We start from the raw sequence: 26638 nt of genomic DNA, 5'->3' as shown, positions 1-26638 counted from the left end.
AACCTGCTTTCACCCTGTTTTTCAATGGTCAGGACCCCCACAGGACCACTACAGAATAGGTATTATTTGGGTGGTGGATCATTCTCAGCACTGCAGTGACACTGACATGGTGGTGGTGTGTTAGTGTGGTGGTGGACGCTGGCGCATTTGGCTGCCGCTACCGTTACCGTATTTTACCGTATTTTATTGTATTTTTATCGTTTTTCGTTTTCATCTTTTTACACACCTTGTGGATCTATTTCTTTTATGTTACTTTTGATACTTTTATTTGTGCTTTTGATACTTTTTGTTCTTTCTACTGTACATCGCGTCTGCGGCCGGTGGTGAACGGTGGATGAGTTTTCCTGGGATCGGCACAATGTTGAACTATTCCGTTGACCAGCTGAGGAAGTTCAACAACTGCACTACTCCATCGTGTATTTCAGTCATCAAACAGCTTGGACTCCTTCGCCGGCCTCGTTATATTCACAGGGGCTCCCGGAGAAAGCTTGTTTATCTTCGAAACGGTAACGCTATTCCATCCTTCTGGTCAGCCGTGCGCACTGTCGCTCCGCAAACACGTCATCAGAGCGCTGCTGCCTTGCACACCAGTAGCGGTGTAGTCTCCATGACAACGCTGTCCACGGAGTGGGATGGGAAACGCGGAGTGGACTTAGCAAATCTCCGTTCTCTTCCTCGTTCCTCACAGCCAACTACACAACAATACCACTTGAAAATGGCATTGCTTAATGTTCGTTCACTCAACACAAAAAGTACTGTACTCAGTGAATTTATATCTGACAGTGAACTAGACTTTTTCTGTCTCACTGAAACTTGGCATAAACCCTTGGATTATTTTACGTTAAATCAGACCACGCCAATGGGATACTCGTATATTGATGAACCTCGTATGGAAGGGCGAGGTGGTGGTGTTGCTGCAGTCTATAGGGATGATATTAAAATAACCACTTTGTCTTTTCCTGCTGCTCTTTCTTTTGAACACCTGGCTTTCAAGTTGTCAGGGCCTACTCCTCTGGTCACTGCTGTAGTTTATCGTCCGCCAAAGCCAAACGCTTCCTTTCTCTCTGATTTTTCAGATTTTTTAACCCAGCTTAGTGCCCTCTCATCCTCTGTACTGCTTATGGGTGATTTTAACATCCATATTGATGACAACAACTGTAAATTTGCCAGGGAATTTTTGGAATTGTTACAGTGTTTTAATTTCACACAACATATACATTTTCCAACTCATAAAAAAGGTCATACTCTTGACCTTGTCTGCTCTACTGGTGTCCTAGTTCATCAGCCGTCCAGCCATGACCTTACTGTCTCTGATCATTTGACAATCATCATGGACATTGAGGTCACTAGGCCCATCACTAGAGCTAAACGTAAAATATCCTTCAGGAATCTTCAATATATCTCTCCCTCTGCTTTCTCAGATTCTCTTGTTAAAAAGATGTCTGTCTGTCCTGTACTGTCTAGTAATTCATCTGACCTTGTCGATTACTATAATGACATACTCGCCTCATGTCTTGATGAGCTGGCTCCTTTGAGAACCAAATTTGTTTCATTTAGTCATTCCGCACCATGGTACACAATTGAGCTTCACCAAATGAAATCCCGTAAACGCCAGCTTGAAAGACTTTATAAGAAAACCGGTCTAACAGTACATTATCAGATTTATTCTGATTATCTTCAACATTACAAAGACGCTCTTACGGCAGCCCGATCCACTTACTATTCCGAACTCATACATGCTGGATCAACAAATCCTAAGACTCTCTTTTCCACAATAAATAAACTTCTCAAACCAGTTGACAATACTACCAATTCCTTTACAGTTGACAAGTGTAACTCTTACCTCTCATTTTTTCAAACAAAAGTTGAGAATATCCACAATTTTCTGACAGTTTCCCCTGTCATCTCTGTTTCTCCGCCTATCTCATCTCAATTTATTACCCAGCCTCTGTCTCAGTTCTCACCTGTGTCTCTTTTGGACCTATCTGAGATCTTAACAGGGATGCGAAGCTCCACTTGTGTTTTGGATCCTGCTCCATCAAAACTTGTTAAGGGTTGTTTTCCAGTTATCTCATCACTTATCACAGAGATAATCAATTCCTCTCTTAGTTCTGGCTCAGTCCCTCAATCACTCAAATTGGCTGCTGTTACTCCCATACTTAAAAAACCTGGACTTGACTCTAACATTATGAGTAACTTTCGGCCCATTTCCAATCTTCCATTTCTGTCGAAAATACTGGAACGTGTTGTTGCCTCACAGCTCAAAGATCACCTAAATTCCAATAATCTATTTGAATCATTTCAGTCTGGTTTCCGCCCCCAGCACAGCACTGAGTCAGCCCTCCTCAAAGTCACAAATGACCTTCTTCTTTCCTCAGACTCTGGACAAATTAATATTCTCGTCCTCCTTGATCTTACTGCAGCTTTTGACACCATTAATCACTCCATTCTTCTGTCCCGCCTTGAATCCTCTGTCAACATCACTGGTACTGCCCTTTTGTGGTTAAGGTCATATCTCATAAACAGACAACAGTTTGTTAATATCAACAATTGTAGTTCTGCCATTGCTCCACTGTCCCAAGGCGTTCCCCAAGGCTCAGTGTTAGGTCCCCTTTTGTTTATTCTTTATATGCTCCCCCTTGGTGACATCATACGTCGGCATGGTTTACATTTCCACTGCTATGCTGATGATATTCAGCTTTACATCTCCTCCAAATCCATTAATACTGAACTTCACTCCACTCTGACAAATTGCATCACTGAAATGAAATTGTGGATGAAAGCTAATTTCCTCAAATTAAACTGTGAAAAATCAGATATGATCATCGTAGGTCCTACAACCCTGGCAAAAACCACAAAAAATTTTCAAATTACCATTGATAATGACACTTTGTCTCCGTCTTCTAACATCCGAAATCTTGGTGTAATTTTTGATAGCAACCTCTCTTTTGACCGCCATGTAAATCACATCACCAAAACTGCTTTCTTTCATCTAAAAAACATAGCACGTCTACGTCCATCACTCTCTTTTTCTGCCGCCGAAACCTTGATTCATGCTTTTATTACATCCAGAATTGATTATTGCAATAGCATCCTTTATGGTACATCTAACAAAATCCTAAAAAAACTTCAGTATATCCAGAATTCAGCTGCTCGCCTCCTTACTCATACTCGCTCCCGTGATCATATTACACCTGTTCTACAAAAACTTCATTGGCTTCCCGTTGCTCAACGCATTCAATTCAAAATTCTTCTATTCACTCACAAAGCTCTCCATAATCAGGCCCCATCCTACCTCACCGACCTGCTCCATCAGCACATTCCCTCCCGTAGCCTTCGCTCTTCTGAGGCTAACCTACTGTCCATACCCTCTAGGACCAAGCACCGGACCTGGGGTGACAGGGCCTTTTCCATAGCTGCTCCATCTTTATGGAATGCTCTCCCCAAACACCTACGAGATTGTCCTGACCTGTCCAAATTCAAGTCACTTCTCAAAACTCATCTATTCAGAGTGGCATTTAACTTGTAACAACACAAAATAAATGCTTTTATTTTTGCTATTCTTTTTAATAGTTTTTATACTTAGATCACGACAGAAATGTGAAGTCCTAGATCCTAAAACTTGTAAAGTTTTCAGTTTCCTGATTGCATGTAAATCTGTCCTGTTTCTGTCTAATTTTAAGAAATTGTTCTATATTTGTTGTTCTCTCTCATAATTTAGCTAATTTTTAATGAACTGTCTTATGCTGCTCTCTTTGTTTTTATCTTAATTATTCTTGATGTTGATGTACTATTTTGATTTTGTACTATGATTTGTATGGTGTATGTACGTATTTGTTTTGATTATTTGTCTTATGTAAAGCGTCTTTGAGTATCTTGAAAAGCGCTATATAAATAAAATGTATTATTATTATTATTATTATTAGTGTGTGTTGTGCTGGTATGAGTGGATCAGACACAGCAGTGCTGCTGGAGTTTTTAAATACTGTGTCCACTTACTGTCCACTCCTACCTAGTTGGTCCACCTTGTAGATGTAAAGTCAGAGACCATCGTTCATCTATTGCTGCTGTTTAAGTTGGTCATCTTCTAGACTTTCATCAGTGGTCACAGGACGCTGCCCACTGGGCGCTGTTGGCTGGATATTTTTGGTTGGTGGACTAATCTTATTCATTTATACCAGCACAACACACACTAACACACCACCACCATGTCAGTGTCACTGCAGTGCTGAGAATGATCCACCACCCAAATAATACCTACTCTGTGGTGGTCCTGACATATTGAAGAACAGCATGAAAGGGGGCTAACAAAGCATGCAGAAAAACAGATGGACTACAGTCAGTAATTGTAGAACTACAAAATGCTTCTATATGGTAAGTGGAGCTGATAAAATGGACAGTGAGTGTAGAAACAAGGAGGTGGTTTTAATGTTATGGCTGATCAGTGTAATAATAAACATTATAGGTCTGTCTGAAAACCTAGTGAGCTGCCTTGCTGCCTACTCCCTACCTAGGCAGCTGCCTAAGTAGAGAGGATTCTAATAAGACGTTGAACCCATATAGCAGATTATTTAGACACAATACTTAGAAGGCGATTGTCACCACAGTTTTTGCTTACTAAGCAGGCCATTTAAACCAACAGGCTTAGGCGACACAACTCGCTAGCATGCCAGCTAACATCTCCCTCCTCATACCAAAAACGGTTAAATTGTCACAGACAAGACCGAATTTGAAAATAAATTACACTTGTTCACCTTTATAAAAATTAAAAATCAATGAGAATTTATTTAAAATTGAAAAGAACTGCTGGCATTGCCTTTCCCACTAAGAGAGCTTGTTAGTCAGTCAGTTTATAGCTTTAAAATAAGGCACCTTAGTAGGCAGCATTTTAAGGTTTCTAAGAATTTAAACAGTCTTCTTCTCGAGAGCGCATAGGATGACGTAATATACTGTCTAGGTAGAGCTCACTAGATTTTAGACAGACCCTTTATAGTCAACGGTATATGAATACTTTGACTATGAGCATGTTGAATACCAGCAACCACTGTGAAAGCACTTAAGGTCAAACACTGATGTTAGAGGAGAGGACCTGGTTTACAGGCAGGATTCCAATTAATTCCAGACGTGTTCAATGTACAGTACATAAGGTCAAAGCATTGTGCAGGCAACTGGAGTTTCTCCATTCCACCCTCACTTACTGTATACACGGGGCACAATCATTTCTTATACCTATTTTACCCACTGCAAATTATGGGCAAAGTAAAAACTGCTAGAGTAAAAATGATGTGTACCAGTGGTAACTTAGTTGGAGATGCTTTGAGTTATCAATCAAAAGGTTAGGGGTTTGAATCACAGCTCTGCCATGCAGCCACTGTTGGGCCCTTGAGCATGGCCCTTAACCCTCTCAGGTCCAGTGGTACAATGACTTATGCGCTCTGTTCCCAGCTTCCAAATATGCTGGGATACAAGGAAAAAGAATTTCCTTGTACTGTACACATGTGTACACTGACCAGGCATAACATTATGACCACTGACAGGTGAAGTGAATAACACTGATTATCTCTTCATCACGGCACCTGTTAGTGGGTGGGATATATTAGGCAGCAAGTGAACTTGATGTGTTAGAAGCAGGAAAAATAAACGAGCGTAAGGATTTGAGCCAGTTTGACAAGAGCCAAATTGTGATGGCTAGACGACTGGGTCAGAGCATCTCCAAAACTGCAGCTCTTGTGGGGTGTTCCCGGTCTGCAGTGGTCAGTATCTATGAAAAGTGGTCCAAGTAAGGAACAGTTGTAAACCGGCGACAGGGTCATGGGTGGCCAAGGCTCAGTGATGCACGTGGGGAGTGAAGGCTGGCCCGTGTTGTCCGATCCAACAGACGAGCTACTGTAGCTCAGATTGCTGAAGACGTTAATGCTGGTTCTGATAGAAAGGTGCATAGCCACAGACCAGTCTGTTAGGAAGGTGGTCATAATGTTACGCCTGAACGGTGTATGTTCATATGACAAGTAAAGGCTTTCTTCTTCTATAACAATAATGTTGTTGATATACAAAGTTACACAAACTAAATAATAGTCCTGTAAAGGGCAGCAACTCACTGCAGGGTTTCGGCCACCCCCCAGACAACCATAACCACCAATCATGTCTGTGTAGATGCATGACCAGCTGAAAGCAGCGTAACAGACTGCTGTGCCACTTGAGCGCCTTCAGTCTATAGTTACACCATGATGAGTCCTTTGGCTAAACAGCGTTTATAACAGAAGAATTTCACGTCATCTCTCCTCCCTGTCTGACTCAGTCATGAGGAGGCTGCTATTGTATCAGCGAGTGTAGCCTGGTGCTGACACATCTAAACGAGCACATGCTGAAGAGCTGATAAAAGTCTGAAGTACCGAAAGAATCCACTTGATGACATTTAACCGACTGCACAGCAAGCTTCTCACCTCCCTAACCAACCCTCTCACCCTCCCTCCATCAGCGCTTTCCAACTCTATCCTCCCGCCACTCAAGTTTTAAATGTTTTCTTTTCCCCTATTGTTCAATGCAGTTCAAAGCACATTTACTTGCAGAACCATATTTAGTTACAGTATTGGCAAAAACATCAAGCTATATCCAGTTTCTTTTCTGCTATGTGGCCCATACCCCTTAAGGGTCACAAGTGTATGTGTGTGTGTGTGTGTGTTTGTGCATGTCTGGTTACTGGGGGGTTGCTTTGCTATTGTTTCAATACTGTTCACTCACTCAGCCCTACACACAAGACAAAAGCTTGGCCAGCCAGAAAGACATCAAAGCCACAAACTGTGCAGTGAATTTAAACTTCCGTCATTCTAATGCTATGCTATGCTAACATTAAAGCTAGCCAATAAAAAACAGCCAGCAAATGCTACTCAACAGTCTATATCATACAAACGTTTATATCTTTAATCTAACACAAAAAGACTGGACTGAAGATCTGCCATTAGAATTACCCCACCTAGCTTGTACTTTAACCATATTCATGAAGAAACATAAACTGATCAGCCATAACATTAAAACCACTGTCCATATTATCAGCTCCACTTACCATATAGGAGCACTTTGTAGTTCTACAATTACTGACTGTAGTCCATCTGTTTCTCTGCATGCTTTGTTAGCCCCCTTTCCTGCTGTTCTTTAATGGTCAGGACTCTCCCAAGACCACTACAGAGCAGGTATTATTTGGGAAATGGATAATTCAGCACTGCAGTGATAATGACATGGTGGTGGTGTGTTAGTGTGTGTTGTGCTGGTATGAGTGGATCAGACACAGCAGCACTGCTGGAGTTTTTAAATACTGTGTCCACTCTATTAGACACTCCTACCTAGTTGGTCCACCTTGTAGATGTAAAGTCAGAGACGATCGCTCATCTATTGCTGCTGTTTGAGCTGGTCATCTTTGAGATCTTCATCAGTGGTCACAGGCTGGATGTTTTTGGTTGGTGGACTATTCTCAGTCCAGCAGTGACAGTGAGGTGTTTAAAAAGTCCAGCAGCGCTGCTGTGTCTGATCCACTCATACCAGCATAACACACACTAACACACCACCACCATGTCAGTGTCACTGCTGTCCTGAGAATGATCCACCAGCCAAATAATGCCTACTCTGTAGTGGTTCTGTGGGGGTCCTGACCATTGAAGAACAGGGTGAAAGCAGGCTAAAAAAAAGTATGTAGAGAAACAGATGGACTAGAGTCAGTAATTGTAGAACTACAAAGTGCTTCTATATGGTAAGAGGAGCTGATAAAATCCTTATTGTACCAAAACAAGGACAGAGCAGCATTGGGTGTCAAATTTCTGTTCAGCCAGTGTTATGCTGGGCTTATGCAATTATCAACAGAAAATCAATTAAACATCACTATTATGTCAGTCATATACTGTATTCGACAAACATTTTGACAGTTCTATTAAATTTGCCACACATGAATATGCACAACAGCTACACTGCCAGAAGATGAGGCCAGACTAGCACACGCACAGCAGAAGATGCTAAACTCAAGTATTCCCCCGCCTCTCTTTCCGAGTCTTTATCTGCATCCGAAATCGCATAATTCCATACTGAACAGAACGCGAAAGCAGAAGGCGAGAACAGTTAGTGTGTCCAAATACGTAGTATACATTAAAGAGTACGTGAAAAGTACCCGGATGACCTACTTCATGGGCAGCGATTTTTGAGTATGCAGACGATGCACACTTGCGGTCCGCTAATGTATCCCATAATTCAAGTGGAGCTGATAAATGGTGGAAAGCAGAGAGTCGTCTGTTTACAATTAAAAATGGTATCATTTGCGTACAACCCTGAATTGTTATGACTGCGGCGATGTAACATCATGCATCACGTGACGTTGGTAAGATGAGGGACGTAGTATGTCTGAAGCTGCATACTTGTGTACTGAAAAAGCTTACTGCTTTACCGGCTGAGCAGTGCACACTTCCTCAAATCTAGAACGTACTGTTTAAGTATGTGATTTCGGACGCAGCCTTTGATCAGAGAGTAGATAGACAAGCCAACTGTGTCTGTACAGCACTGCTGGCACCACTGAGACTCAAACCAGGGTCTTAGTGGTGGTGTGCTACCACAACAGACTTACAAACTTGTGGCACAGTATAAAGTGTAATATATGACAACAGAGACTATAGAGTCTATATCAAACAAGTTTAAAAGTTTAAAAGAAAATCAAGCGCTAATGCCGCTGCCCCAGTTTTATTGGAAAGTGTTACAGCTACACACTTCCCCAGTGAAGCATCTAAAGGCTTGGGAAGATAAACCAGACTTTAAAACGGAGTTAACAGGGCACAAGCATCTGACTGGAGCCAAACTACCCACAGAATTGTCTGGGACTTTTGAATAAAATCTTCAGACACTTAACTCAATGCTACAAGCCTTTTAATTTTAAAACAGGACTTCTGCTTTATCTGGCCTTGTTTAAATCAAGTTTTTAAAAAATCAATTTGGTTTTTAAATATTCTATTAGGGGCAGCACGGTGGCTAAGTGGGTGACACTGTTGCCTTGCAGCAAGAAGGTCCTAGGTTCAATCCCCAGGCGGGGCGGTTCGGGTCCTTTCTGTGCGGAATTTGCATGTTCTCCCCGTGTCTGGGTGGGTTTCCTCCGGGAGCTCTTGTTTCCTCCCACAGTCCAAAAAACATGCAGTCAAGTTGGAGACACATGCAGTCAAGTTGGAAACACTGAATTGCCCTATACAGTGTATCACAAAAGTGAGTACACCCCTCACATTTCTGCAAATATTTCATTATATCTTTTCATGGGACAACACTATAGACATGAAACTTGGATATAACTTAGAGTAGTCAGTGTACAGCTTGTATAGCAGTGTAGATTTACTGTCTTCTGAAAATAACTCAACACACAGCCATTAATGTCTAAATAGCTGGCAACATAAGTGAGTACACCCCACAGTGAACATGTCCAAATTGTGCCCAAATGTGTCGTTGTCCCTCCCTGGTGTCATGTGTCAAGGTCCCAGGTGTAAATGGGGAGCAGGGCTGTTAAATTTGGTGTTTTGGGTACAATTCTCTCATACTGGCCACTGGATATTCAACATGGCACCTCATGGCAAAGAACTCTCTGAGGATGTGAGAAATAGAATTGTTGCTCTCCACAAAGATGGCCTGGGCTATAAGAAGATTGCTAACACCCTGAAACTGAGCTACAGCATGGTGGCCAAGGTCATACAGCGGTTTTCCAGGACAGGTTCCACTCGGAACAGGCTTCGCCAGGGTCGACCAAAGAAGTTGAGTCCACGTGTTCGGCGTAATATCCAGAGGTTGGCTTTAAAAAATAGACACATGAGTGCTGCCAGCATTGCTGCAGAGGTTGAAGACGTGGGAGGTCAGCCTGTCAGTGCTCAGACCATACGCCGCTCACTGCATCAACTCGGTCTGCATGGTTGTCATCCCAGAAGGAAGCTGACGCACAAGAAAGCCTGCAAACAGTTTGCTGAAGACAAGCAGTCCAAGAACATGGATTACTGGAATGCCCTGTGGTCTGACGAGACCAAGATAAACTTGTTTGGCTCAGATGGGGTCCAGCATGTGTGGCGGCGCCCTGGTGAGAAGTACCAAGACAACTGTATCTTGCCTACAGTCAAGCATGGTGGTGGTAGCATCATGGTCTTGGGCTGCATGAGTGTTGCTGGCACTGGGGAGCTGCAGTTCATTGAGGGAAACATGAATTCCAACATGTACTGTGACATTCTGAAACAGAGCATGATCCCCTCCCTTCGAAAACTGGGCCTCATGGCAGTTTTCCAACAGGATAACGACCCCAAACACAACCTCCAAGATGACAACTGCCTTGCTGAGGAAGCTGAAGGTAAAGGTGATGGACTAAACCCAATTGAGCACCTGTGGCACATCCTCAAGTGGAAGGTGGAGGAGTTCAAGGTGTCTAACATCCACCAGCTCCGTGATGTCATCATGGAGGAGTGGAAGAGGATTCCAGTAGCAACCTGTGCAGCTCTGGTGAATTCCATGCCCAGGAGGGTTAAGGCAGTGCTGGATAATAATGGTGGTCACACAAAATATTGACACTTTGGGCACAATTTGAACATGTTCACTGTGGGGTGTACTCACTTATGTTGCCAGCCATTTAGACATTAATGGCTGTGTGTTGAGTTATTTTCAGAAGACAGTAAATCTACACTGCTATACAAGCTGTACACTGACTACTCTAAGTTATATCCAAGTTTTATGTCTATAGTGTTGTCCCATGAAAAGATATAATAAAATATTTGCAGAAATGTGAGGGGTGTACTCACTTTTGTGATACACTGTAGGTGAATGGGTGTGTGTGTGTGTTTGTGTGTTTGTGTGTGTGTGTCTGCGTGTCTGCCTTGCGATGTACTGGTGTTACTGTGTGCCTTGAATCCACTGAAAAGCTGGGATAGGTTTCAGCACCCGAAGAGTAAGTTCTACAGTAGTTCTACAATTACTGACTGTAGTCCATCTATTTCTCTACATACCTTTTAACCTGCTTTCATCCTGTTCTTCAATGGTCAGGACCCCCACAGGACCACCACAGAGCAGGTATTATTTAGGTGGTGGATCATTCTCAGCACTGCGGTGACACTGACATGCTGGTGTGTTGTGCTGGTATGAGTGGATCAGACACAGCAGCGCTGGTGGAGTTTTTAAATAATGTGTCCACTCACTGTCCACTCTATTAGACACTCCTACCAAGTTGGTCCACCTTGTAGATGTAAAGTCAGAGACAATTGCTCATCTATTGCTGCTGTTTGAGCAAGCTAGACCTTCATCAGTGGTCACAAGACGCTGCCCAGGGGGTGCTGTTGGCTGGATATTTTTGGTTGGTGGACTATTCTCAGTCCAGCAGTGACAGTGAGGTGTTTAAAAACTACATCAGTGCTGCTGTGTCTGATCCACTCATACCAGCACAACACACACTAACACACCACCACCATGTCAGTGTCACTGCAGTGCTGAGAATGATCCACCACCCAAATAATACCTACTCTGTGGTGGTCCTGTGGGGGTCCTGACCATTGAAGAACAGGGTGAAAGCAGGCTAAAAAGGTACTACAAAGTGCTTCTATATGGTAAGTGGAGCTGATAAAATGGACAGTGAGTGTAGAAACAAGGAGGTGATTTTAATCTTATGGCTGATCAGTGTATGATAGTACTCGATCATGATGTCTGTAATAGATCATGACTAATGATTGATGAGTAAACTGTGAGTATCCACTCCTAAGCCACAATAACAATTACAAATTCGTAAAATATCCAAACAATATGATATTTTCCAGATACTTGGAGCACCTGGACTATGGTAAAGTGGTTGATAAAAATGCAAAATGAATAAAATGTAAGTTTTGCTTTACAAAAGATCTGTCAAGCTGAAATGTGCTAAACAGAGTCAAATACACTCTGTTCTGGTTAGAGATGGGTTCTGATCATATATGTTTAAATACTGTTGTTTATTTCCGTAATAAGTAAAGTGCAAATTTGTTTAACGTGATCACTTTATTTGCAGCAGATTTCCCTCCATTCAGCTTTACACTTGCACAATTAAAAGACCTTCATGATATTATTACATGTACACGTTTTTCTCATAATACATTCTAATAAACAGCATGCCAGCATGCCAGTTACTCAAAAACATTCCCCGCCCTCAAACCAGGGACTCCAGTATTCACTCGCTTTGTTGTCATGTTTCTGTGATGTGTTTTTTTGTGACCCAAATGCCCATCCCTATCATGAATGTAAGCAGTCATGCTGTGTTACACTAGCATTAGAGGCCACAACAGGAATTTGACCTCATGCTTCTCAATTAGCATCTGTTGCTTTAGAGCTTCCAACATTTTAGTCATCTTTTTGGCTGTTTTTAAATTATTATTTTTTGTATGATGGCCTTTAGGGAACATTTAGGAAATGAATATCTTTTTTAAACAACACTATTTTGACACTGAAATGGCCAATTTTGCCTAAAATGCACATCTACGCATTTAAACTTCATTTAATACATTATAGCAATCTGCTTTGTCCACGATTCTTTAGCTTTAGGTTGCTGATACATAAACACACAAACTAACTGTTACAGAACTGAAGTTTGCTCGTGATTTTTTCCTTTAAACACCATTTACCCAAACATATCTACATGCACTGCATGAGCATGTCTAAATTCTACTGCAAGTGTAAGTGGAATAGACACGAAAAATGCCAGACAGGCGAGTGGCAATGTATACCTGTACTGAATGATATCATGTTCAGTTCCATATTATTCATTTTTATCCCATGTGTAGAAATTGGGCAGGCAGAAAAGCCCAGAGTTTACTTTTTAGCATGCATGTGCTTTATAAACTGCCAAACAGTGACTTAGATTTAAGGCTAATATATTACTATTATAAGTAGAGATGGGACGATCGGGGTTTTTGGCACCGATTCCGATCTCCGATCTCCTTTCAGGGACATCGGCCGATAGGCGATTGCGATCGGTGGGTGGGGGTTAGCAGTAAATAAAATAAATAAACTTAAAAAGAGCCTCACAGTGAAGATAAACCGGAGCAGCGCGCGCGCGTGTGTGTGTGTGTGTGTGTGCGCCTTTAGAAGAGACGCTTTGTTCACTGTATCGCTATAAGTGATTCATTGATTCACGAGTCATTTTTCGCGAAGCGTAAGTTTCTCTTCTCAGTTATCTCTCCGTGTTTACTGTTATTAGTTAAATGTCGTGGTTTTAAATAAACACCAGCTACTACAGAACATTCTGTGTGACTCTCTTACATTAAAAAGCTTAATTAAAAAGCTTCATTAAACTGCTATTACCACAGATCTGTAGCCGACCGTCAGACTCGTTCCGCAGCTAAAAGTTCAGCAGATGATCCTGAACTAACGAATTTGGTAATGAATAAACTTTTGCCTCTGATTGGCTCTGTAACGTTTTCTGTTCTCATCTAGTACATCACAAGTAAGAACCGCTTACGATTTACCAAAGTGAACCAGGAGTTTATATAACGTGCTGATAGAATCGACTCAGATGTGACCGGGTTGAATTATCTTTTTAAAGTTAATATTACAATCAGCAAAATTACATCGTATGTATGATGCACAACGTTAATGATGTTATTTTAGGTCATGAAGAGCTTTCACGATGGTTTCTGTACGATGGTTGATGAATGGTGATGTGATGGTTGGCGCGTCATAGCTCAAAGTCTGGATCAATCCACTGAGCTGTTAACTTAACATGGTCTTTATATATCACACGATCGGATCGGCTACTTTTAGGAAATATCGCCGATCGCCGATAGCATATTTTGATTAAAAATCGGCCGATACCGATTCATAGCCGATCGATCGTCCCATCTCTAATTATAAGGCTAACCTAACATCAGAAGAAACCCAGGACCCATTGAATCAGCATAAGGTCTAAGAATGGCTCTGAGAATTTTATCCCATTACCTAACAGCAGTCAGGGTTCCACTGGCTATCATGTAGAGGTTTGTGTGACCCTCCAAGGTTATGCCTCTGCAGACCATCACTAATTCACCTCCAAATTGATTATGCTGGATGATGTCGCAGGCAGCATAGCGTTCACCACAGCATCTCCAGACTCTTTAACATCCGTCACATGATCATTGTGAACCTGCTCTTATCTGTGAAGAGAAGAGGGTGCCAGTGGTGGACCTGACTAGTTGGTTAGTAACCCTGGTGGTAACTTTGTAGGGCTCTGGCAGTGATCCTGTTCCTTCTTACACAAAGGAGCAAATACCAGCCCTGCTGTTGGGTTGATGCCCTTTTACGGCCCTCTCCTGTTTCTCTAATGTAACAGACACAAAGGCTATGATTTCTATTGCAGTATTCAGACGGTATGGTCAGAATTTGACGTACGGAGGCGCAAATGTAACAATGTAAGGAATTTTCTCTAAAACAATTGGCCTCCTAATACATTAAGCATTGTTTAAATGTTACATCTTATGCAAGTATTATTGCTGACAGTGTCCATCTCTTTATGGCCTTGATTTATCCATCTTACTGTGGCTACTTTTAGCCTAATACTGCACCATATGTCACTAAGCACAAGTAATCTTAAACTGGCTCCAAGGACCTGACAATGCACTTTAGTTGCCCCGCAGTCACCAGGTTAAAACCATTAAAACATGCCTGGGATGTATTACGATGGGAAATTCACAGCATAAATCTGCAGCAATGATGTGATGCAATCATAAAAATCATTTTAGCTACTATTTATTTATTTATTAGGGTTTTAACGTAATCTTTTACACATTTTGGTTACATTCATGACAGAAACGGTAGTTACTGGTAACTCAAGATTCATCAGATCACATGTTTATCACATGTCAAACACAGTCATGGACCATTTTTTATTTCCAATTCACACTTGTACGTCTGTGGACTGTGGGAGGAAACCCGGAGCTCCCAGAGGAAACCCACGCAGACACGTGGAGAACATGCCAACTCCACACAGAAAGGACCCGGACCGCCCCACCTGGGAATCGAGCTACTAAGAGATGTCAAGCCCTTCTGAGCTGTCAATGACATTTACAGCAACTATCACAAAAAAAAAAGAATTGTGCTGCTCATGTCAATGGCAGCTTGACGCTTCCCCCAACTGACATGCAAACATGTGACCAGAAAACTCCCACATGGATACTTGTAAGCAAAATCTGCTAACCTCAAACACCTGTGCACACAGTAACACTGTGCCAAACTGACGCTCAATGTGAACTGTTGATACAGACTATGCAGCTCAATCTTACACCTAGACTATTAGTCATAGCCACATCCATGTGAATGGATTATATTTGATGATTGACCATACTCTTGTTGGTGCATATTGTCCATCTATGCATTTGTATCACCTCAATAACCATTTTTTCACTAATTTATTCATTTATGCATCTTTATTTGCAACTTTATTTTAAACAGGGTTGCAGTAGGACAGGGGCATATGCAGTAAGGCATGATGCACCATTGACAAATAATGAATACACTCACTAATTTAGCACTGTTGCCTCACAGCAAGAAGGCCCTGGGGTCAATCCCCAGGTGGGGCGGTCCGGGTCCTTTCTGTGTGGAGTTTGCATGTTCTCCCCGTGTCTGCATGGGTTTCCTCCCACAGTCCAAAAACATGCAGTCAGGTTAATTGGAGACACCGAATTGCCCTATAGGTGAATGTGTGTGTGTGTGTGTGTGTGAGAGTGTGTCTGGACTACCGATGGACTGGACTGGCGCCCCATCCAGGGTGTTACTGTGTGCCTTGGGCCCATTGAAAAGCTGGGATAGGCTCCAGCACCCCCTCGCAACCCTAATTGGATAAGTGGTTAAGAAAGTGAGTGAGTTTTTATTGTAGTCAGGGCTGGTTTGGCAGCAAAAAGGGGACCAACACAATATTAGGAGGTGGTCATAATGTTATGCCTCATCGATGTAGACTGTGTATGGCAAGGCACTAATCACAATATATATTGACAGAGACAACCGGTGGATTCTGTTGCCTCACAACAAGAAAGTCCTGGGTTCGATCCCCAGGTGGGGCAATCTGGGTCCTTTCTGTGTGGAGTTTGCATGTTCTCCCAGTGTCTGCGTGGGTTTCCTCCGGGTGCTCCGGTTTCCTCCAACAGTCCAAAGACATGCAAGTGAGATGAATTGGACAAAAGAAATTGTCCATGACTGTGTTTGACAATAAACTTGTGAACTGATGAATCTTGTGTAATGTCAAATGTAACCAAAGTGTGTAAAACATGACATTAAAATAATAATAAGACGCAGCAGGCGCAGCAGTAAAAACTCACGCTGCAACCGGAGCTGGATCTCGAGTACGTCGTATCGAATCCAGCTCTGCCTTACCGGCCGAGGCTGAGCAGCTATATGAACGACGATTGGCCTGTTGTTCAGATGGGCGGGACTAAGGTCGGAAGTGGGTCTCTCTCTGTCAGAATGATGCAGTTACGACCTCTGCTGGCTGATTAGAGACGCCTACACGGAGATGAGGAAGGAGCGTTCTTAGGGTGTGTCTCTCCGTACGCAACGCTAGGTGGCGCAACACTCATCAATGTGTGGGTGGCAAGATACATACGGCTTGCTGCTCACGTGTCGGAGGGGATGTGGGTTAGCTTCGATCTCCTCGGTCAGAGCAGAGAGGAGGCGTGATGCAAATTGGGCAATTGGAAAATGCATTTATATATATACAGTGTATCACAAAAGTGAGTACACCCCTCACATTTCTGCAAATATTTTATTATATCTTTTCATGGGACAACACTATAGACATGAAACTTGGATATAACTTAGAGTAGTCAGTGTACAGCTTGTATAGCAGTGTAGATTTACTGTCTTCTGAAAATAACTCAACACACAGCCATTAATGTCTAAATAGCTGGCAACATAAGTGAGTACACCCCACAGTGAACATGTCCAAATTGTGCCCAAAGTGTCAATATTTTGTGTGACCATCATTATTATCCAGCACTGCCTTAACCCTCCTGGGCATGGAATTCACCAGAGCTGCACAGGTTGCTACTGGAATCCTCTTCCACTCCTCCATGATGACATCACGGAGCTGGTGGATGTTAGACACCTTGAACTCCTCCACCTTCCACTTGAGGATGCGCCACAGGTGCTCAATTGGGTTTAGTCCATCACCATTACCTTCAGCTTCCTCAGCAAGGCAGTTCTCATCTTGGAGGTTGTGTTTGGGGTCGTTATCCTGTTGGAAAACTGCCATGAGGCCCAGTTTTCGAAGGGAGGGGATCATGCTCTGTTTCAGAATGTCACAGTACATGTTGGAATTCATGTTTCCCGCAATGAACTGCAGCTCCCCAGTGCCAGCAACACTCATGCAGCCCAAGACCATGATGCTACCACCACCATGCTTGACTGTAGGCAAGATACAGTTGTCTTGGTACTTCTCACCAGGGCGCCGCCACACATGCTGGACACCATCTGAGCCAAACAAGTTTATCTTGGTCTCGTCAGACCACAGGGCATTCCAGTAATCCATGTTCTTGGACTGCTTGTCTTCAGCAAACTGTTTGCGGGCTTTCTTGTGCGTCAGCTTCCTTCTGGGATGACGACCATGCAGACCGAGTTGATGCAGTGTGCGGCGTATGGTCTGAGCACTGACAGGCTGACCTCCCACGTCTTCAACCTCTGCAGCAATGCTGGCAGCACTCATGTGTCTATTTTTTAAAGCCAACCTCTGGATATGACGCCGAACACGTGGACTCAACTTCTTTGGTCGACCCTGGCGAAGCCTGTTCCGAGTGGAACCTGTGCTGGAAAACCGCTGTATGACCTTGGCCACCATGCTGTAGCTCAGTTTCAGGGTGTTAGCAATCTTCTTATAGCCCAGGCCATCTTTGTGGAGAGCAACAATTCTATTTCTCACATCCTCAGAGAGTTCTTTGCCATGAGGTGCCATGTTGAATATCCAGTGGTTAGTATGAGAGAATTGTACCCAAAACACCAAATTTAACAGCCCTGCTCCCCATTTACACCTGGGACCTTGACACATGACACCAGGGAGGGACAACGACACATTTGGGCACAATTTGGACATGTTCACTGTGGGGTGTACTCACTTATGATACATCACAAAAGTGAGTACACCCCTCACATTTCTGCAAATATTTCATTATATCTTTTCATGGGACAACACTATAGACATGAAACTTGGATATAACTTAGAGTAGTCAGTGTACAGCTTGTATAGCAGTGTAGATTTACTGTCTTCTGAAAATAACTCAACACACAGCCATTAATGTCTAAATAGCTGGCAACATAAGTGAGTACACCCCACAGTGAACATGTCCAAATTGTGCCCAAATGTGTCGTTGTCCCTCCCTGGTGTCATGTGTCAAGGTCCCAAGTGTAAATGGGGAGCAGGGCTGTTAAATTTGGTGTTTTGGGTACAATTCTCTCATACTGGCCACTGGATATTCAACATGGCACCTCATGGCAAAGAACTCTCTGAGGATGTGAGAAATAGAATTGTTGCTCTCCACAAAGATGGCCTGGGCTATAAGAAGATTGCTAACACCCTGAAACTGAGCTACAGCATGGTGGCCAAGGTCATACAGCGGTTTTCCAGGACAGGTTCCACTCGGAACAGGCTTCGCCAGGGTCAACCAAAGAAGTTGAGTCCACGTGTTCGGCGTCATATCCAGAGGTTGGCTTTAAAAAATAGACACATGAGTGCTGCCAGCATTGCTGCAGAGGTTGAAGACGTGGGAGGTCAGCCTGTCAGTGCTCAGACCATACGCCGCACACTGCATCAACTCGGTCTGCATGGTCGTCATCCCAGAAGGAAGCTGACGCACAAGAAAGCCCGCAAACAGTTTGCTGAAGACAAGCAGTCCAAGAACATGGATTACTGGAATGCCCTGTGGTCTGACGAGACCAAGATAAACTTGTTTGGCTCAGATGGTGTCCAGCATGTGTGGCGGCGCCCTGGTGAGAAGTACCAAGACAACTGTATCTTGCCTACAGTCAAGCATGGTGGTGGTAGCATCATGGTCTTGGGCTGCATGAGTGTTGCTGGCACTGGGGAGCTGCAGTTCATTGAGGGAAACATGAATTCCAACATGTACTGTGACATTCTGAAACAGAGCATGATCCCCTCCCTTCGAAAACTGGGCCTCATGGCAGTTTTCCAACAGGATAACGACCCCAAACACAACCTCCAAGATGACAACTGCCTTGCTGAGGAAGCTGAAGGTAAAGGTGATGGACTAAACCCAATTGAGCACCTGTGGCGCATCCTCAAGTGGAAGGTGGAGGAGTTCAAGGTGTCTAACATCCACCAGCTCCGTGATGTCATCATGGAGGAGTGGAAGAGGATTCCAGTAGCAACTTGTGCAGCTCTGGTGAATTCCATGCCCAGGAGGGTTAAGGCAGTGCTGGATAATAATGGTGGTCACACAAAATATTGACACTTTGGGCACAATTTGGACATGTTCACTGTGGGGTGTACTCACTTATGTTGCCAGCCATTTAGACATGAATGGCTGTGTGTTGAGTTATTTTCAGAAGACAGTAAATCTACACTGCTATACAAGCTGTACACTGACTACTCTAACTTATATCCAAGTTTCATATCTATAGTGTTGTCCCATGAAAAGATATAATGAAATATTAGCAGAAATGTGAGGGGTGTACTCACTTTTGTGATACACTGTATATACAGGTCCTTCTCAAAAAATTAGCATATTGTGATAAAGTTCATTATTTTCCATAATGTAATGATAAAAATTAAACTTTCATATATTTTAGATTCATTGCACACCAACTGAAATATTTCAGGTCTTTTATTGTTTTAATACTGATGATTTTGGCATACAGCTCATGAAAACCCAAAATTCCTATCTCAAAAAATTAGCATATCATGAAAAGGTTCTCTAAACGAGCTATTAACCTAATCATCTGAATCAACGAATTAACTCTAAACACCTGCAAAAGATTCCTGAGGCTTTTAAAAACTCCCAGCCTGGTTCATTACTCAAAACTGCAATCATGGGTAAGACTGCCGACCTGACTGCTGTCCAGAAGGCCATCATTGACACCCTCAAGCAAGAGGGTAAGACACAGAAAGAAATTTCTGAACGAATAGGCTGTTCCCAGAGTGCTGTATCAAGGCACCTCAGTGGGAAGTCTGTGGGAAGGAAAAAGTGTGGCAGAAAACGCTGCACAACGAGAAGAGGTGACCGGACCCTGAGGAAGATTGTGGAGAAGGGCCGATTCCAGACCTTGGGGGACCTGCGGAAGCAGTGGACTGAGTCTGGAGTAGAAACATCCAGAGCCACCGTGCACAGGCGTGTGCAGGAAATGGGCTACAGGTGCCGCATTCCCCAGGTCAAGCCACTTTTGAACCAGAAACAGCGGCAGAAGCGCCTGACCTGGGCTACAGAGAAGCAGCACTGGACTGTTGCTCAGTGGTCCAAAGTACTGTTTTCGGATGAAAGCAAATTTTGCATGTCATTCGGAAATCAAGGTGCCAGAGTCTGGAGGAAGACTGGGGAGAAGGAAATGCCAAAATGCCTGAAGTCCAGTTTCAAGTACCCACAGTCAGTGATGGTCTGGGGTGCCATGTCAGCTGCTGGTGTTGGTCCACTGTGTTTTATCAAGGGCAGGGTCAATGCAGCTAGCTATCAGGAGATTTTGGAGCACTTCATGCTTCCATCTGCTGAAAAGCTTTATGGAGATGAAGATTTCATTTTTCAGCACGACCTGGCACCTGCTCACAGTGCCAAAACCACTGGTGAATGGTTTACTGACCATGGTATTACTGTGCTCAATTGGCCTGCCAACTCTCCTGACCTGAACCCCATAGAGAATCTGTGGGATATTGTGAAGAGAAAGTTGAGAGACACACGACCCAACACTCTGGATGAGCTTAAGGCCGCTATCGAAGCATCCTGGGCCTCCATAACACCTCAGCAGTGCCACAGGCTGATTGCCTCCATGCCACGCCGCATTGAAGCAGTCATTTCTGCAAAAGGATTCCCGACCAAGTATTGAGTGCATAACTGAACATAATTATTTGAAGGTTGACTTTTTTTGTATTAAAAACACTTTTCTTTTATTGGTCGGATGAAATATGCTAATTTTTTGAGATAGGAATTTTGGGTTTTCATGAGCTGTATGCCAAAATCATCAGTATTAAAACAATAAAAGACCTGAAATATTTCAGTTGGTGTGCAATGAATCTAAAATATATGAAAGTTTAATTTTTATCATTACATTATGGAAAATAATGAACTTTATCACAATATGCTAATTTTTTGAGAAGGACCTGTATATATTAGAGATGTGCCGATCGGGGTTTTTGGCACCGATTCCGATCTGCGATCTCCTTTCAGGGACATCGGCCGATAGCCGATTGCGATCGGGGGGAGGGGGGGCTGGGGGGGTTTAGCAGTAAATAAAATAAATAAACTTAAAAAGAGCCTCACAGTGAAGATAAACCGGAGCAGCGCGCGCGCGTGTGTGTGTGTGTGTGTGTGTGTGTGTGTGTGTGTGTGCCCTTAGAAGATACGCTTTGTTCACAGTATCGCTATAAGTGATTCATTGATTCATGAGTCGATTCATTTTTCGCCAAGCGTAAGTTTCTCTTCTCAGTTATCTCTCCGTGTTTACTATTATTAATTAAATGTCGTGGTTTTAAATAAACACCAGCTACTACAGAACATTCTGTGTGACTCTCTTACATTAAAAAGCTTAATTAAAAAGCTATTACCACAGATCTGTAACCGACCGTCAGACTCGTTCCGTCTAAGGAGCTAAAAGTTCAGCAGATGATCCTGAACTAACGAATTTGGTAATGAATAAACTTTTGCCTCTGATTGGCTCTGTAACGTTTTCTGTTCTCATCTACATCACAAGTAAGAACCGCTTACGATTTACCAAAGTGAACCAGGAGTTTATATAACGTGCTGATAGAATCGACTCAGATGTGACCGGGTTGAATTATCTTTTTAAAGTAAATATTACAATCAGCAAAATTACATCGTATGTATGATGCACAAAGTTAATGATGTTATTTTAGGTCATGAAGAGCTTTCACTGTGGCTTCTGTACGATGGTTGATGAATGGTGATGTGATGGTTGGCGTCTGGATCAATCCACTGAGCTGTTAACTTAACATGATCTTTATATATCACACGATCGGATCGGCTACTTTTAGGAGATATCGGCCGATCGCCGATAGCATATTTTGATTAAAAATCGGCTGATACCGATTCATAGCCGATCGATCGTCCCATCTCTAATATATATATATAAATTTTTCTATCACATTCAACCAGTGCTAAACTATCTGTCTTGCCTCGGAATATCGTAGTCCAATCAGCGTCGAGTTGTGTTCCGTACAGTACCGCCCCTTTTGGGGCGACTGCAGTCTAACTGAAAATCGCACCGGATTGCTCTCATAGACTCTCATGTTAAAGCTCTTTTTTTCGAACTGCAGGCGCTGCAATGCATTCTGAATGATTTCCGGGAGTGCTCGCACTTACGTGCTTGCGTCACACACACGTAACCTGGTGTAGCCAGAGCCGTAGTGTAGCTCTGGGTGTAGCGATAATTGGAGCTAGTGATGGGAATTATGAATTTAAAAAATGGCTCTTCGTTCTTCGGGTGGCGCTACTGGGTAAACTATAAGACAGCCAAGATGTTAATATCAGTGATGAACAATCATGCAAATTTTGCTACCTTGGCTTCAATGAGAGGGTAATTGATCACTCTGCTGCTTTGAAAGAGAGACGAGCAAAACGTCAATACAAGTAATGTAATTTTTAAATTGTGAATTGTGTATTTCCCCAATTGTATATCTTGTATTGTATCTCCCCAATTGTTTAATTGTACTTCTTTATTCACTGCACATCAGCCCCGAAGCCAATCTTTATTCTGGATCTGCTGCACCTAAAATAAAATGCTATCTGATGAAGTTGTTAGTGTGAAGGCTTTACTTAATTTTATGATTAATGGTAAAGCTGGTCTCTCTCCATGTTCAAAGTTATTTGTGAGGGCAAACTGACAGATGACTTAAGATGTTAATTATTTAAGCTTTAATTTACCAATTGAACGGGTCACCTTGGCCATCATCGCAACAATTGCACCCCTGAGAGATTTGGCAGGAGCCGCCACTGTGTATATACAGGGGTTGGACAAAATAACTGAAACACCTGGTTTTAGACCACAATAATTTATTAGTATGGTGTAGGGCCTCCTTTTGCGGCCAATACAGCGTCAATTCGTCTTGGAAATGACATATACAAGTCCTGCACAGTGGTCAGAGGGATTTTAAGCCATTGTTCTTGCAGGATAGTGGCCAGGTCACTACGTGATGCTGGTGGAGGAAAATGTTTCCTGACTCGCTTCTCCAAAACACCCCAAAGTGGCTCAATAATATTTAGATCTGGTGAGTGTGCAGGCCATGGGAGATGTTCAACTTCACTTTCATGTTCATCAAACCAATCTTTCACCAGTCTTGCTGTGTGTATTGGTCCATTGTCATCCTGATACACGGCACCGCCACTGGATGCACATGGTCCTCCAGAATGGTTCGGTAGTCCTTGGCAGTGACGCGCCCATCTAGCACAAGTATTGGGCCAAGGGAATGCCATGATATGGCAGCCCAAACCATCACTGATCCACCCCCATGCTTCACTCTGGGCATGCAACAGTCTGGGTGGTACGCTTCTTTGGGGCTTCTCCACACCGTAACTCTCCCGGATGTGGGGAAAACAGTAAAGGTGGACTCATCAGAGAACAATACATGTTTCACATTGTCCACAGCCCAAGATTTGCGCTCCTTGCACCATTGAAACCGACGTTTGGCATTGGCACGAGTGACCAAAGGTTTGGCTATAGCAGCCCGGCCGTGTATATTGACCCTGTGGAGCTCCCGACGGACAGTTCTGGTGGAAACAGGAGAGTTGAGGTGCACATTTAATTCTGCCGTGATTTGGGCAGCCGTGGTTTTATGTTTTTTGGATACAATCCGGGTTAGCACCCGAACATCCCTTTCAGACAGCTTCCTCTTGCGTCCACAGTTAATCCTGTTGGATGTGGTTTGTCCTTCTTGGTGGTATGCTGACATTACCCTGGATACCGTGGCTCTTGATACATCACAAAGACTTGCTGTCTTGGTCACAGATGCGCCAGCAAGAAGTGCACCAACAATTTGTCCTCTTTTGAACTCTGGTATGTCACCCATAATGTTGTGTGCATTGCAATATTTTGAGCAAAACTGTGCTCTTACCCTGCTAATTGAACCTTCACACTCTGCTCTTACTGGTGCAATGTGCAATTAATGAAGATTGGCCACCAGACTGGTCCAATTTAGCCATGAAACCTCCCACACTAAAATGACAGGTGTTTCAGTTATTTTGTCCAACCCCTGTATATATACTGTATATATATATATATATATATATATATATATATATATATACTGTATATACAGTGTATTACAAAAGTGAGTACACCCCTCACATTTCTGCAAATATTTCATTATATCTTTTCATGGGACAACACTATAGACCTGAAACTTGGATATAACTTAGAGTAGTCAGTGTACAGCTTGTATAGCAGTGTAGATTTACTGTCTTCTGAAAATAACTCAACACACAGCCATTAATGTCTAAATAGCTGGCAACATAAGTGAGTACACCCCACAGTGAACATGTCCAAAGAACTCTCTGAGGATGTGAGAAATAGAATTGTTGCTCTCCACAAAGATGGCCTGGGCTATAAGAAGATTGCTAACACCCTGAAACTGAGCTACAGCATGGTGGCCAAGGTCATACAGCGGTTTTCCAGGACAGGTTCCACTCGGAACAGGCTTCGCCAGGGCCGACCAAAGAAGTTGAGTCCACGTGTTCGGCGTCATATCCAGAGGTTGGCTTTAAAAAATAGACACATGAGTGCCGCCAGCATTGCTGCAGAGGTTGAAGACGTGGGAGGTCAGCCTGTCAGTGCTCAGACCATACGCCGCACACTGCATCAACTCGGTCTGCATGGTCGTCATCCCAGAAGGAAGCTGACGCACAAGAAAGCCCGCAAACAGTTTGCTGAAAACAAGCAGTCCAAGAACATGGATTACTGGAATGCCCTGTGGTCTGACGAGACCAAGATAAACTTGTTTGGCTCAGATGGTGTCCAGCATGTGTGGCGGCGCCCTGGTGAGAAGTACCAAGACAACTGTATCTTGCCTACAGTCAAGCATGGTGGTGGTAGCATCATGGTCTTGGGCTGCATGAGTGTTGCTGGCACTGGGGAGCTGCAGTTCATTGAGGGAAACATGAATTCCAACATGTACTGTGACATTCTGAAACAGAGCATGATCCCCTCCCTTCGAAAACTGTTTTCCAACACGATAACGACCGCAAACACAACCTCCAAGATGACAACTAAACCCAATTGAGCACCTGTGGCGCATCCTCAAGTGGAAGGTGGAGGAGTTCAAGGTGTCTAACATCCAACAGCTCCGTGATGTCATCATGGAGGAGTGGAAGAGGATTCCAGTAGCAACCTGTGCAGCTCTGGTGAATTCCATGCCCAGGAGGGTTAAGGCAGTGCTGGATAATAATGGTGGTCACACAAAATATTGACACTTTGGGCACAATTTGGACATGTTCACTGTGGGGTGTACTCACTTATGTTGCCAGCCATTTAGACATTAATGGCTGTGTGTTGAGTTATTTTCAGAAGACAGTAAATCTACACTGCTATACAAGCTGTACACTGACTACTCTAAGTTATATCCAAGTTTTATTTCTATAGTGTTGTCCCATGAAAAGATATAATGAAATATTTGCAGAAATGTGAGGGGTGTACTCACTTTTGTGATACACTGTATATATAGTACAATCGTGGTAAAAGGCAGTGCCCACATTGAGTACTCCTTTGCCACCCCAGTTTTGGTCGCGCGCTGACGTCACTAAACACGCGCACGAGCGCATTCGGGTCGTCATAGCAACAGGTGAGCAGCTGAAAAGTAAAGCAAGAGAAGTTTAGTTCAGAAACCGGGTGGACGGTTAAAGCTCTTACCTTCGAGATGATTAAGGGTTCACCGTGTTCAAGACCACCTTGCAGCGTGAAGCCCCACGGCGCTCCGCCGCATAAAAAAGCTTCCACCAAAAGAAAGCTTTCGGCCATAGTCAGTCGGAGAAGTCGAATATTCCCAAAAAGCTCGTTCCACCAAATTCCACAGAAGGCCTTCTTAAGCTCTTTTTAATAGCGGTAAATGTGTAAACAGAAGCGTTAGCGTCAGTGGATTCAGTCATTTCTTCTAATCGATACCACCGCCAGAGTCCCGAAACAAGGCTAAACTCACGAACATATTCACACTACCAAAAATGTACAATTAATGCATGACGCCAGGTTAAGCTAAACAACTAAAATGTAGTCAGAATAACTATCAGTTTTATTCGTTTTATTGCTATTTTCCCGGTCCGGGCATTTTGAATTTATCATTACAATAGAATTTGCTCCGACTCAGCGCGCGCGCACACAGGCGAGCTCTCTCTCTCTCCCTCAGAGAAAACTGAAGCTCCTGTCACAAACTCCAAACTCGCCCTTCGAAAACTTCACCTGGCGGTTTAAACCACGAACCGGTTGTTTTTTTCCTCAAAAA

The 26638-nt window shown here is 43.2% G+C and overlaps 1 protein-coding gene across 1 annotated transcript in view; it reads right to left on the bottom strand.

The window, feature by feature from the left end:
* The window catches only part of shroom3 (shroom family member 3), a 133469-nt gene extending 107170 nt beyond the window's left edge, over window positions 1-26299 (bottom strand). The window contains exon 1 of the mRNA XM_063011244.1: window positions 26053-26299. Within this exon, the coding sequence (XP_062867314.1) occupies window positions 26053-26160 (108 nt within the window). The 5' untranslated portion in view covers window positions 26161-26299. The remainder of the gene's footprint in view (window positions 1-26052) is intronic.
* Window positions 26300-26638: the final 339 nt, after the last annotated feature.

The sequence above is a fragment of the Trichomycterus rosablanca genome, chromosome 16, assembly GCF_030014385.1.
Source record: "Trichomycterus rosablanca isolate fTriRos1 chromosome 16, fTriRos1.hap1, whole genome shotgun sequence".
In the NCBI taxonomy this organism is placed as follows: Eukaryota; Metazoa; Chordata; class Actinopteri; order Siluriformes; family Trichomycteridae; genus Trichomycterus; species Trichomycterus rosablanca.
This window is presented reverse-complemented; position numbering and strand designations above follow the sequence as displayed.